The following is a 13,949-nucleotide window of genomic DNA, read 5'->3' as shown; positions in this document are numbered from 1 at the left end:
TTCCTTTTATTCTTGTCATTTACATGTGAAGAGACCCATACTAGATGCCAGTATATTGTGAGTGACATTTTATTAGTGACAGTTTATTTTCTAGTCTGCTTTTATAGAAAAGGAAAACTTTCAAGATAGCAGCTCTTTGCTAAGTGTCACTTGAAATTTGTACAGTTAATACCGTTCTAGTCTCAGCTCCCTAGCCACAGCTGTGGCTTCTCTGCATTGGGTACGTACTTTTCAGAACTGATTTTTTCAAAAGCTTGTATTACTTCATGGTACTCAATAACATTTTTAAGTAGCAGTTGGAACTTTCCAATAAAGATATAAAGAGATCTTTGATTGCTTAATAAGAGCTGAAGGCCCTTCCTTATAGTGATTTCTTAGGATTCTTAAAAGCTGTAAGATCCTTTTCTAGCCATATTTTTGCTGAATATGTTATAGCATTAGAGTGGAAAGGTGGATTTTCCAAACTCAAAATACTGTATTGACCAATTAAAAAACTGTGCTGTAAAAAAGAAATATAGGCAAGGCACGGTGGCTTACGCCTGTAATCCTAGCACTCTATGAGAGGCCAAGAAGGGAGGATTGCTTGACCTCAGGAGTTTGAGGCCAGCCTGAGCAAGAATGAGACCTCATCTCCCCTGAAAATAGAAAAATTAGCTGGGCATCATGGCATGCACCTGTAGTCCCACCTACTCAGGAGGCTGAAGCAGGAGGATTGCTTGAGCCCAGGAGTTGGAGGCTGCAGTGAGCTATGATGACTCCACTGCCCTCTACCCAGGGTGACAGAGACTCTGTCTCAAACAAAAACAAATAGTATATTAAAAAATATTTTTAAAAAAATTTAAGAAAAAAAACTATAAAATTGCAGTAAAACATGTGGACTCCATAGATCTGTTTCCGAGGGAAACACTGTTTTAAAAATCTTGTCTCTAGTAGCCTTTATCCAGTGGATCTGTAATTGTGAGAATTATATTTTATTTATCCAGCAACTATTGTCAGTTATATAAATTGGATTTGGTTTTTATTTTATTTATTTTATTTTTTTGAGACAGGGTCTTGCTCTGTCACCCAGGCTGGAGTATGATAGCATGATCATAGCTCACTGCAGCCTCAAACTTCTGGGCTCAAGTGATCCTTGCACCTTTTCTTCCTGAGTAGATGGGACTACAGGCATGCACCACTGTGCCTGGCTAATTTCTCTTATTTTTTCTAGAGATGGGATGTCAGTATGTTGCCCAGGCTGGTCACAAACCTCTGGGCTCAAGCACTCATCCCATCTTGGCTTCTCAAGGTGCTGGGATTACCGGCGTGAGCCACCATGCCTGGTCTGTTTTTATTTTAAATTGGAGCTATTTGGAAAATTAATGATGTAATGATTAGGTCTCATCTGAGTTGCTTTTTATTATTTTTTTCTGTACTTCAGTGGATGCAAACTGAGTTGCTTTTAATCATATTTTTCCAAACAAACCCTAAATTGGCTACTTTTTAGAGTTACAACATTTTCATAAACTCATGCTTTTCTGAACAAAGGCTTTCAAAATGAAATTTCCAATAAGAATCGAGAGGTATGTGGTTAATCGCATTGGATTGTCACCTGTATGTTATGTTGAGTTGCTGTGGAGTTTTTGTCAAAGTTTATATATCTGAAGTCATTTCATCTTAGAAGAATGGGAGTATGCTAAAGGTCACTAATTAGCTAAGTGACCTTTGATCAGATACTCTTAATTTATTGGGCACTTATTATAGGCTCTGTTAAATGGGTTTTAATAGAATAAATAGTAGCCCTGCCTGGATCACAATAGAGTTGTACTACTTTTTACTATGTACAACTTTGTGTTATTACACCTGTGCCACTGTATTGTAAGTCTTTATGTCTGTGATTATCTGTCTTTTTATGCTGTGTATTCCTGAGTCTAGAGACCATAGTGAATATTCAGATGATGGCTAATAAAGGGCTTCAAAAATTATAAAATCCGTGGACATTTTGAATATTATGTTGCAACACTCTGGATCTTAATTCTGTCATCTCTTTTAGCAGGCAGTCCCCTGTTGAGGTATGGGTAGAGGCTGGGTAGATGTGAATGTTCAGCCTCCTACTGGGTTCCTCTGATACTACCCTGACAAAAGTAGAGCACTGACTCACTGCCTCATTGCACACAGGTGAGGTGGAACTTTAGCTTCCCCTTTGGTCGTGTTGACACCTTCTTGGTGAAAGTAGGACACGGACTTTCACCACCTCATTGCCTCCTACTGGAGTTATAAACTCAGTTCCCTGCTGACTCACACCAGGCGAGAGGTTGAGGGAAGTGGAGTGCCACCTCCTACTGTCTTGTCCTACCTCTTTCTGCCTGTTGCTGCCAAGTGGGGGTGGAGGTTCAACTCACCTCTGGACCCTGCTGACAGTACCCTGCTTAGCCTGGTCAGCACCACTGCATAGGGGAATTGGAGTGCAGCTGCCTGCTTTCATGGGGGAAGAAGACCACTTCCTGTTCAGCTCTCCCGAAACCACAGGGGAGGAGGAGTAGCAGTTTTTCTGCTTGTGTCTGCTAGAGTAGGGTGGGTGTTGTTAAGATTTGTATTCTGTGAGGCCACTTCTTTCCCAATCTTTTGGCTATAAGCAATAGACTTTTCTAGTAGATTTTGTTTGTTTTTGTTTTTTAATCTGTGCTTATTGGCAGTTCCGTGTTGAAGGTTTCTGCAGTGTCCTGTCCAAGATATATAGGAGGCAATAAGGAAATGCAAGGAACTCATTGCTGTGTTCTTTGAGTCCTGAGGTCCCTAGGTAGTCCACTACCTTCTTCCCATCATTCAGAATCTTCCTTTGCTTGCTGTGTCCATGTTTTTTCAGTTATGAAGGGAAGGACCTGGGAGCAATGGGGCTACTCAAACTTGGCCAGAGCCCAAAGTCACATCCTTTTTTCAGAATGAGAGGCTAACCTTTTTAATCAGTTCTCAGTGGAACCAGCAGGATCTTTGAAGGCAGTGATTGTCAAACTGAACTCTCTAAGGTATCTACTTAATTTTTATTAAAAAAAAGAACAGGGGGTTTAAAGCCAAAATGAAAACCACTGCTCTGGAATACTCCACTAAAAATTAAATTCAGAGCTTGTTTTTCCATGACTGTCTGTCACAGCTACTCTTTGAACTGTTGGGAAGTAGGGACTTTTGATTTATTTCTGTTTTTCTGGCACTTGAATGTGCCCCAGCACGTAGTACATGTTGAGAATGTTTGTGAAGGGATGGAGTCGCTTATGCAGCTCCATCTTCTCTGCCCTTGTACTTCCTTTACTACCTCCTCTGTCTTAAGGACTTTGTTTCCTCTCACCAGGTATCCTAGATACAGCCATTGTTGACCGGGGGAGGAATGTGGTGTCTGGTTCTCGAGATGGGACAGCGCGACTTTGGGATTGTGGGCGCTCAGCCTGCCTGGGAGTCATTGCGGACTGTGGTTCTTCCATCAATGGAGTGGCTGTGGGTGCTGCTGACAACTCCATAAACCTCGGCTCCCCTGAGCAGACGCCCAGTAAGTTACTAATGATATGTGTGCAGCGTGTTTTGTTTTCTTAAGCCCCCTTCAGTGTTTGCCTTAGTTTCTCCTTTTCTTCCTCATCCTTTCCTGCACTGTAGTTGGTATTTCTGTTTTCACCATACCACTAATATTTATTCTGTTCCTACTGTGTTTCTGTTGCTTTGGAATCTACAAAGGGAGTCTATGTCATAGTCACTGCGTTGGAGTAAGTACAGTCTAATTTAGCAGATGAAATAAATGCCTGTAAAACATTTAGAGAACAGTAACATTTTGGCTATAATAAATTAGTGATTATTATTTTATTTTATTTATCTATTTATTTATTTTTAGACATGTGGTCTCACTATGTGGCCCAGGCTGGCCTCAAACTCCTGGGCTCAGGCATTCCTCCTGCCTCAGCCTTCCAAGTAGCTGGGACCATAGGTGTGAGCCACTGTGCCTGGCAAATTATTGATTCTTAATGTATATGTAATAGGTTTTCAAAGGAAAGAAATGTTTCTGGGAAAGGTGTCACAAAAGAAGTTGACTTAAACCTTTGAAGGATGAGTTCATGTTGAACAGACAGGAATGGTAAAAAGAAGAGAATGGGAGCTGGGGCAGAGGGTAGGTGTAGGGGCAGTTTGCATTACAGCTTGGATGTGAAACAGTGTTATAAAAAGATAAGCATAGCTGGGCTGGAAGGTTGCATGGTACACAAATGTAGCCTCCCCCACTATCAACATCCCTCACCAGAGTGGTACATTTGTTACAACTGATGAACCTACACATCATTATCACCCAAAGTCCATAGTTTACATTAGGGTTCACTCTTGGTGTTGTACATTCTATACGTTTTGACAAATGTATAATGAATCTACCAGTATAGAATCATATAAAATAGTCTCATTGCCCTAAAAATCCTCTGTGCTCTGCCTTTTCATCCCTCCCTCTCTCCTAAGCCCCAGTAACAGCTGATCTTTTTACTGTTTCTATAGTTTTACCTTTTCCAGGATGTTAGAGTTGGAATCAAACAGTATGTAGTCTTTTCAGATTGGCTTCTTTCACTTAGTAATATGCATTTAAGGTTCCTCTGTGTCTTTTCATGGCTTGATAGCTCATTTCTTTTTAGTGCTGAATAATACCCCTTTGTCTGGTTGTACCACAGTTTATCATTCACCTACTGAAGGACATCTTGGTTGTTTCCAAGTTTTGGCAATTATGAACAAAGCTACTATAAACATCTATGTGCAGGTTTTTTATGGGCCTAAATTTTTAACTCATTTGGATTAATTTTGCCCCTGACTTTTGACACACTACAGGTGCTCACACACCCCCCCACACCTCCCACCCCCATCTTAAACTTCCAATATAAGATGCACTATGGTCTAAGAACTGCTAAAACTTGCTGACCACTAGATGTTCCCTGGTCCCTCTTTGGGAATTAATGGATTGATAGGGAGAGTATATTTCTTAAAGAAAATACATGTGTAATTAGTGGTAAAAAATCATTGCAGGTGGTATACATTTTTAATAGTTATTATATATGTTAACATAATACATATATTGTACTTTAAACCTAAGATTTCACGGATACCATTACTTAAAACAAGGTTAAATTTTTAACAAATTAGTTGCTAGTGAAAGTACTCTTTTCTCTACTTTTTCATTTCCCATTTACTCTTCAACCCATTCTAGGATGGTTTATGCCCAACTACGTGGCTGAAATGGCTGTTGTCAAGGTCACCAGTGACCTTCATATTGCCTAATCCAGTCTTCTCTGTGCTTGTCTTTCTGAATTCAACAGTATTCCTCAAAACGCTTTTCTTTTTTGGCTTCTGTGATACCACATTACACTGGTTTTCTTCCTGTCTCATTGGCTACTGCTTCTTAGTCTCCTTTTATAAATCTCTTCTCTTCTACTTTAAATATTAGAGGGCCTCACTATTATTAAATCCTGGGCCCTCATCTCTGACTATAGTTTCTCCCTAGGTGATCTCAGCAGTTCCATAGTGATAATTTCCAAAAGTACATCTAAAACATAGAGTTCTCACTTGAGTTCCAGACTGTTTAAATGTCTAATAGATAGTTTGAACGTAGCTTGTCTAATGAGGAGTGTTTGATTTCCTCACCCCATCTGGTTTTCCCCATCGCAGAAAAAGGCACCACGATCTACAGATTTGCTCAAGCTAAAGCCTAAGATTCATTCATGGTCCACCTCCCTTTTCCTCATGTCCCTCATCAACAAAGTGTGTCATCTCTACCTTCAGAGTGTTTCTAACTTTTCTTCTTCTCCCTCTCACTCTCTCTTTCCTTCCCTTCTGCTGACATCTTGTCATCATTTATTGACTATACTACTGCCTGGATTCTTCTCTCCTATAAACCATTCTTTCCAGAGCAACTGTGGTAGCCTTTGTAAAATAACATAAGTCATGTTACTCTCCTGCTTAAAACCCTTCAGTGACCTCCCTTTATCCATATGTTAAAATCCTAACCGCTTAGAATGGCTTACAACAAGCCCTTACACTTTCTGACCCCTGCATTCCTCTCCAGCGTCATATCATAGCAGCCTCTGCCAGGCCCAGGACATTTCAGCCACAGGCCTCTGTTTGTTCGTCTAGCACAGCAGACTCTCCTAGTGTCTGGACTTTGCCTTCTTCCCTTAGTCTGGAGTATACTTCCTGCAGCTCTTCACATGACTGGTTTCTGTTCACCGTTCAGGTCTCCGTTGAAAAGTGACCTCCACAGAGCCTTTTTAAAGTAGAAGTTTAAATTTAAAGCTACCCTCCCCGACCCAGTCTCCCACCGTCTACACTTTTGATCATATTTTCCTGTTTTATTTCCTTTTAGAACTCATCACTCTCTGAAAGTGTATCCTGCTTGTTTATGTACCTACGGTCTCTTTCCACTAGAATCCTTGAGAGTGAGGACCTTATCTGTTTGTTATCACAGTTTACTTAGCACTTAGGATAGTACCTGCTACACAGAAGACCCTTAATAAATATCTGTTGAGTGAATGAATGAATTTCATCTCCTCCGTGCTGTAAGATCCTTGAGGTCAGAGACTATCGTTTTTAACACTGTACCCCTGCTCCTAGTGTGGTGTCTTACCACATGACCAACAACTTAGTATTTTTAAGGTTGGGCTTATTGTATTATATTATTATATTTTACATATAGTAAAAGTCACCCTTTTTAATTGCATAGTTCTGTGAGTTTTGACAAATGTGTACAGTTGTATGAATAATACCACAGTGAGATATAGAATATAATAAATGTCTTCTTTTCAATTAACAAGTGAATCACTTGTTAGGCAGGAAACGAAAGTATCTGTGCTTCGTGGGCACTGCCAGCCGTTACTGACATGGCTCATTTGTCATGCAGGTGAACGGGAGGTTGGAACAGAGGCGAAAATGCTGCTGTTGGCCCAGGAAGATAAGAAGCTTCAGTGCTTGGGACTACAGAGCAGGCAGCCGGCAAGTGGTTCCTATACAACCTCTTAACTCGGAGGCAACCTGGGTCGTTCTGATTTGTGGAAAGCTGTTTGGAAGCATTTCTCCCTACTCCCTGTGCTCACTTTTGAGGAGGCTGCGTGGGTGAGAGGCAGTACAGTATGGTGATTAAGAGCGTGGGATTTGGAATAAGGGCAACATGTAAATCTCAGCTCTTCAACTTAATGACTACGACCTTGGACAAGTTACTTAACCTCTCTGAGCCTCAGTTTCCTTATCACTAAATGGCATAATAGGACTTACCTTATAGGGTTACATGATAAGGATTAAATGCCCTACTGCTTTGTGATCTTTGTTAAGTCACTTTCCCTCTCTTGGCCTCAGTGTACTATATGTAAAATGATGAGGTCGTATAGATTTTCGTTATGAGTCCTTTTACTTCGAAGGTAATATGAAGAAAATCTGAGTAAAGGTCTCATGCATTCAGGGGCCTTGATCAGTTAATGACCAAAACCATTAGTTGAATTTTCTTCCTTCATCTTCTGAAGTTTTGTTGGATAGATGGTGCTCTTAACTAAATTCTGTCTCCCCTGAGATAAGATTTTTTTTTGAGACAGAGTCTCACTCTGTTGCCTGGGCTAGAGTGCCGTGCTGTCAGCCTAGCTCACAGCAACCTCCAACTTCTGGGCTCAAGTGATCCTCCTGCCTCAGCCTCCCAAGTAGCTGGGACTACAGGCATGTGCCACCATGCCTGGATAATTTTTTCCGTATATTTTTAGTTGTCCAGCTAATTTCTTTCTATTTTCAGTAGAGATGGGGTCTCGTTCTTGCTCAGGCTGGTCTCAAACTCCTGAGCTCAAATGATCCACCTGCCTCGGCCTCCCAAAGTGCTAGGATCACAGGCATGAGCCACCGCGCCTGGCCTGAGATAAGATTTTTTAAATTTCTTTCTAGCTCCTGTCATCATGATCCAGACAACTTTAATGATTTGGTTTGGCCACAGGGTTTGTTATTTTCATTCCATCTTGTTATTGTATTGTGCTGGTGTTATTTCCACTTTCAAAGTTTGTTTCAGGAACATCACCATTTTTGCTAATATTGCCTTTGCCCTTGCATTGCCGTGCTGGCTTTTACTTCCAAAGGGAAATAAGGAAGTTTTGTTTGTTTTGTTTTTTCTTTTTAGAACTTTGAGGGAGAAATAATCATCAGTTTGAGCTAGGAGTGAGGAATAAATGAAAATCTAAGCTGGGTACAGTGGCTCACGCTTGTAATCCCAACAATTGGGAAGGCTGAGGTGGGAGGATCATTTAAGGCCATGAGTTCAAGACCAGCCTGGGCAACATAGGGAAACCCCATCTTGAAAAAGAAAATCTAATAATTTCTATTTTCAGATGTATGGGGAGAATTATGATTCTTTACATTGCCACTTTGTTTAAGCTTGTTTCTTTTCCTATAAAGTACCACCCTTCAAAAGGTTGCTGGCAGTGACATGAAACAAAACTTAAATATAGGAATTATAAGTGTTTCTCAAATTGAGGGTTATAATGGAAAAAGGGAAAAGGCTTTTTGGTGGTGAGGATCCTATGAGACAGTGTGTTGAGGGGTAATAGTTGGAAAACAGCTACCTCAGAGTCTGCTATTACATAACCTGCTCAAGTCCTCAGACAACCTCAGGCTCCTACAGTCCCTGGCATGCTTCCTTCTCAGTTATTGGCGAGTGCCTAGTTTACTGTTTGAGAAAGATTAGAGGAGGAAGAAAGAAAATGTCTCTAAAAATAGTGAAATTTTCCCTTTTTTGGTGCCTGTTTATTCCTGGAAACAAATTAATCTTTAAACAGCATTTTTTGTCTCCTGCTTTTTCCTAGGTGTTCCTCTTTATTGGCTCAGATGCCTTCAACTGCTGTACTTTTCTCTCTGGCTTCTTGCTGTTGGCTGGGACACAAGATGGAAACATTTATCAGCTGGATGTGAGGAGTCCAAGGTGAGTCACCATTCATTTGCATGACGCAGGTCTTCTACAGAGTGGAGTTTTTTTAATTGGCTTTCACGTTGACTTAGCCTAGTGTATTGAATCAAGGGTATATTTTTCCATTTATAGAGGTTTTCCGGTCTGAATTTTGTGATTGTTCTTATTATCCTGGAATCATATTAAAAGGTAATTTGATTCATACTGTCATGATTGTATGACTGTAATGATTGCTTTGGAAATTAAGCTTAAATGTGAACTAACATTTCATTTAGAATGATTGTCTAAACTTTTAACCTTAAGGAGCTCAGTAATTTTCTCTATGGTATTAGACCTGAGCCAGCCTAAGACTGAATGATCATTTTTAGTTTAAGTAAGCCAGCTCTCTTTCTTATTTAGCTTTGATCAGACCTCTCTGAGGCCTTATCCTGCTCTCAAAGATACCAAAGAGAATCAGTCTCTGTTGCAGTATTTAACAGTCTATGCTTCTGTCCCTTCTCCCTTTGATTTCCTCCCTTTGTTCAACTAATATTTATTGAGTGGCTTTTGTGGGCACTGAGTTTGGTGCAGGGCAGTGAAAAACAGAAATAAAAGACACAGACTCTACCTTTGAGGCACCTGGAGTCTAGTAAAGACGGACAAGTGAAAGACTGATGCAGTGTGATTGCTGGTCTGACAGGGCTGACCACACGAGTGTGAGGAGGCACCAGAAAGGAGAGGGAAGGAGGTGAGACTGCTTCTCCAAGGAAATGAAAAGCACAGGATCTTGTTGAGTAGGATTTTAGCAAGTAAGGAAGAAGGGGAGGACCTGGCCTAGATAGAACCACATATATGGAAGCAGGAAGGCATGTGAAAGTATGTCACTTTCAGAGGTCGCCGAGTAGTTTAGTATGACAGGTATATAGCCTGCAGATGGGGTGAGAAGTGATGCCAGACAGGAAAATGGGAGCCTGCTGAGGCCTTACTACCATCCTAAGGAGTTTGAACTTTATTCCAAGAGCAGTGAAGAAATTCCAGTAGATGGTGACTAGCATACATCTTTTCTTCCATCATTTGAGTTATTTTATCTTTGCTCTCTTTTTTGCCTCCATGGGAATAGGGAATATCTGATCAGTTTTATAAAATCATTCTTACATTTATATTAAGTTGATTCTCATCTTTTTTGAGACCTGGCAATTGTATTTCACAACTAGTCTTAATTCTGTCTTTAAGTGAAAAGTTAACATATTCTTAACATTATCTTCACCCCATGTCATATCTCCCCTAAAAACTCAAGATTTGGGTGGTGACTTAGTTCACCTCCCTAGTCTGTCATTTCATCTGTAAAATGAGGATAGTAATGAGATAATGCATTTGGGGGCTCTTTCTAAACATGGTTAGAGACATGTTTAGATTTACTCCAAGGTGGTTTGAAGAAGTACTTTGATCTGCCAGTTAAAGATCTTGCCAGGAAAGAAACCATATGAATGTTTAATCTTTTTCCACATTTGTCTTGTTTGCTTTTATGTGGTTAGTACTGTATATTGAATATAGTCAAACGTTGCTTTTGAAGAAAAAAAGTAAAACCGTCCCTTTTACTCTGAATCCTAGAACTCCAGTGCAAGTCATCCACAGATCAGGAGCACCAGTTCTGTCCCTGCTGAGCTTCAGAGATGGATTCATTGCTAGCCAAGGTGGGTCCATGGGCCAATTCAGAGATGCTTCCCTGAAGTTCAGTTAATTAAACATCATTTTCAGTACCTGATCTATGGAGGGATTGGGGCATGGTCCTCCACAGTTCTTTGGCATATTGTGCTTATCAGTAGTGTTTGTCACTCTACATTGTGATTGGCTGTGTCCTCCTCCAGTCCAAGCTCCTTGAGAGTGGTGACTGTGCCTTATTCATCCTGTCATCCCCAGCATTTAGCTCAGTGCCCACTAAGTCTCTACCCTATAGGAGCTCACAGTTAGTAAGGCAAACAGACATGTGAATGTGTGATTGCCGTCCAGTTTGATAAGTACTACAGCAGAAGACTCTGTGAGCACACGGCGAATAGCTAATTCCAGAGGTAGGAGTGCTGTCAGCAAGGTCTTCAGGGACAAGGTGACATGCAAGATAATGAAGATTTCACCAGCTGGAGATGTGAGAGTGGACATTGAAGGCTGAAGCTATGGCGTGTGCAAAGCCACAGATGAGGGAGGGGGCAAAAAGAAGGGAACTAACATTTACTGAGTGCCTGCTGTGTACTGTGTTTGATGCTTAACTACATATTCTAGGTAAAGTGAGTACCTTGGTCTAGCCAGGACAAAATATTGGGAATGGAGTTCAGGAGTGGGATTAGGGAAGTGAATGGAACAAAGTGTGTCTTAAGGGATACCATGGATCCTCACAGGAGTGATGTTGGTGAGGAGGACTGGACTGAACTCTTTGATTGCAGCCTTCTCTTCAGTTATATAAATTTTCTTTCTGCCTTTTAGGAGATGGAAGCTGTTTCATTGTCCAGCAAGACTTAGACTATGTCATTGAGCTCACTGGTGCTGACTGTGACCCTGTGTACAAGGTACAGGCCTGAGGGGAGACTGGACCTGGGTGATTCTCACCTGGAGTTGAGGGCTTTTAGGGGACTGAATCCAGCTACCTTGTGGTCATTAGGAGTAACAAAATACCACTTATTGTATAAGCAATGTGGCAGGATGGGAAGAAAAGATTTTGAGTCAAACGTGACTTCATCACTTACTTTAAATATTACTTCACTTCCCTAGTCTGTCATTTCATCTGTAACATGAGGATAGTAATGAGATAATGCATTTGGAAGCTCTTTCTAAATATAAAGTATTCATATTGTCCATTATTATTATTATTAAAAGTTTAAGACTGATTCTCTCATTTGATTAGAGTGGGGAAAAAAACAAAAGGGTAAATATTTATTGATCAGATATTGTGCTAAATGTTTTATATGTATTATCTAATCTTTGTTACCATTTGTTAAAGGGTAGGTATTATTCCTATTTTTCTTATAACTTTTTAAGTTATACAATGAATATTTACCTATAAAAATTCAAAAATACAGAATTATACCAATTTGAAAGTCTCCTTTAAGACCTTTTTAGTTCCCTTCCTCTTTTCGGAAGTAACTAGCATTAACAGTTTGGTACATGTCCTTCAAGACTGTTTTCAGAGAATATACACACTTACATCCTTATGTATTTATATAAAAAATACAGTTTTATCTTTAGTTTGTCTATATTGGGGTCATTATATATTGCCATGTGATTTTGTTTTTGTGTTTTTTAAATATCTTAGAGCTCTGCCAGGTGCGGTGGCTCATGCCTGTAATCCTAGCACTCTGGGAGGCCGAGGCAGGTGGATCGCTCGAGGTCAGGAGTTCGAGACCAGCCTGAGCAAAACCCTGTCTCTACTAAAAAACTAGAAAGAAATTATCTGGCCATCTAAAAATATATATAGAAAAAATTAGCCGGGCATGGTGGCACATGCCTGTAGTCCCAGCTACTCGAGAGGCTGAGGCAGTAGGATCACTTAAGCCCAGGAGTTTGAGGTTGCTGTGAGCTAGGCTGACGCCACGGCACTCACTCTAGCCCGGGCAACAGAGTGAGACTCTGTCTCAAAAAATAAATAAATAAATAAATAAATAAATAAAAATATCTTGGAGCTCTTTCCAGGTAAATAAGTAAACATATATACATACACATATATATTATAATGTACATCTCCGTTTCATTTTTTAAAATTCCTTCACAGTGTTCTATATTATAAATTAAGATATTTCTATTGTGTAATTGAGGAAACTGGTGCCCAGAGGTGTTGAGAAAGATACCCTAGGTCATGTAGCTACGTGGTAATAAACCTGAGATTAAGTTAACTTCAGAATTCATGCTATTTTCTTTGAGAAGTTGATGAAATGCTCCTCAGAATAAAAGGCACATATTCAGAACTTTTTTGCATCCGATTTTATTAATACAAGTTTCAGGAATACCCAAGCCCGTCTGGCTCCTCTCCTCCCAGGTGCAGACCTTCTGTACTAAACTGTGAACAACACTAACGGGTTTACTTTCCATTCAGGCCAGTTAGTTTATTCTGTAGTCACAGGTGCATCCCGACCCTGGGCAGCAGTTGTAAGCACATACCATGTATATAATTCCTCTCTTGCTTTTGGAATCAGTAAAGCTTGTCAGACTCCCTGGGACTAGTGGGAGTCAATGATAAGGCTCCATCTGTTTGAAATGGAGGAATCTCAGGCTTCTGTTGAACTCTGAATTCTTGTGTTCCAGGTAGCCACATGGGAGAAGCAGATCTACACATGCTGTCGAGATGGTCTTGTACGACGCTATCAGCTTTCTGACCTCTGAGCCCTTGGAAAGAGGAGTCCCAGTTAGTGAAAATGTTTGATCCTGATCAGCTGTGAGCAGAAACATCATCAGTCCTTCTTGGGCACCCCTTGCAAATCACAGAAAGTCAGCTGTACTGGCCCATGTGGAACTATCCCAAGACCTGCTTTGAACTGAATAAGAAGCTCACATGTGCTCACTGTATTTGCCCCAACTTCTCCTTGTGTAAACTCACCCCAGCAACACAGGGCAAGGATATAGTTGCTTCCAGTTTGTTCTTACATCGGTTGTGTTAGTTGTTTACAAGGACCAGAGGACTAAAGCCTGTTCTCTGGAATAAATAAAGAAAATATGTTTGGAGGTGCCTGAATTTGAAAAACTTTTAAATACTTTTACTCCAGCAAAAAGTCAGTCAAGAGGATGGGACTCCTTCCTCAGCACTCCATGTTGGTATGGTCATAGAGAAGGACTGCTTGGCATTAGCAATAAATGTCCTTTAAGCTGTGACCTGGGAGAGATTCTTACATAGCTGGTTACCAACTGTCCTAGTTTGCCTGGAACTGAGTGGTTTTCTGTGACATGGGACTTTAAGTGCCAAATTAGGACACTCAAAGTCCCAGGCAAACTGACATGGTTGGTCAGCCTGTATGAAGATGAGGAAGTCAAATCACAATCATTGTAAAGGCAGTGGCTGTCAAAGTGT

At 40.5% G+C, this 13,949-nt stretch overlaps 1 protein-coding gene across 2 annotated transcripts in view; it reads left to right on the top strand.

Moving 5' to 3' along the window:
* The window catches only part of PAAF1 (proteasomal ATPase associated factor 1), a 36,630-nt gene extending 23,024 nt beyond the window's left edge, over positions 1-13,606 (top strand). Inside the window, exons 7-12 of one of the 2 annotated variants that reach the window (XM_045555495.1) lie at positions 3,326-3,520; positions 6,887-6,978; positions 8,820-8,935; positions 10,511-10,593; positions 11,378-11,460; positions 13,190-13,606. In XM_045555495.1, the coding sequence (XP_045411451.1) occupies positions 3,326-3,520; positions 6,887-6,978; positions 8,820-8,935; positions 10,511-10,593; positions 11,378-11,460; positions 13,190-13,267 (647 nt within the window). In that variant the 3' untranslated portion in view covers positions 13,268-13,606. Of the gene's footprint in view, positions 1-3,325; positions 3,521-6,886; positions 6,979-8,819; positions 8,936-9,052; positions 9,110-10,510; positions 10,598-11,377; positions 11,461-13,189 lie in introns of those variants that run through there. The other variant, XM_045555496.1, reaches the window with a different exon arrangement.
* Positions 13,607-13,949: the final 343 nt, after the last annotated feature.

Source organism: Lemur catta, chromosome 7 (genome assembly GCF_020740605.2).
Source record: "Lemur catta isolate mLemCat1 chromosome 7, mLemCat1.pri, whole genome shotgun sequence".
Taxonomy (NCBI): Eukaryota; Metazoa; Chordata; class Mammalia; order Primates; family Lemuridae; genus Lemur; species Lemur catta.
Note: the sequence above shows the minus strand (reverse complement) of the source record. Positions and strands in the feature narration are given on the sequence as shown.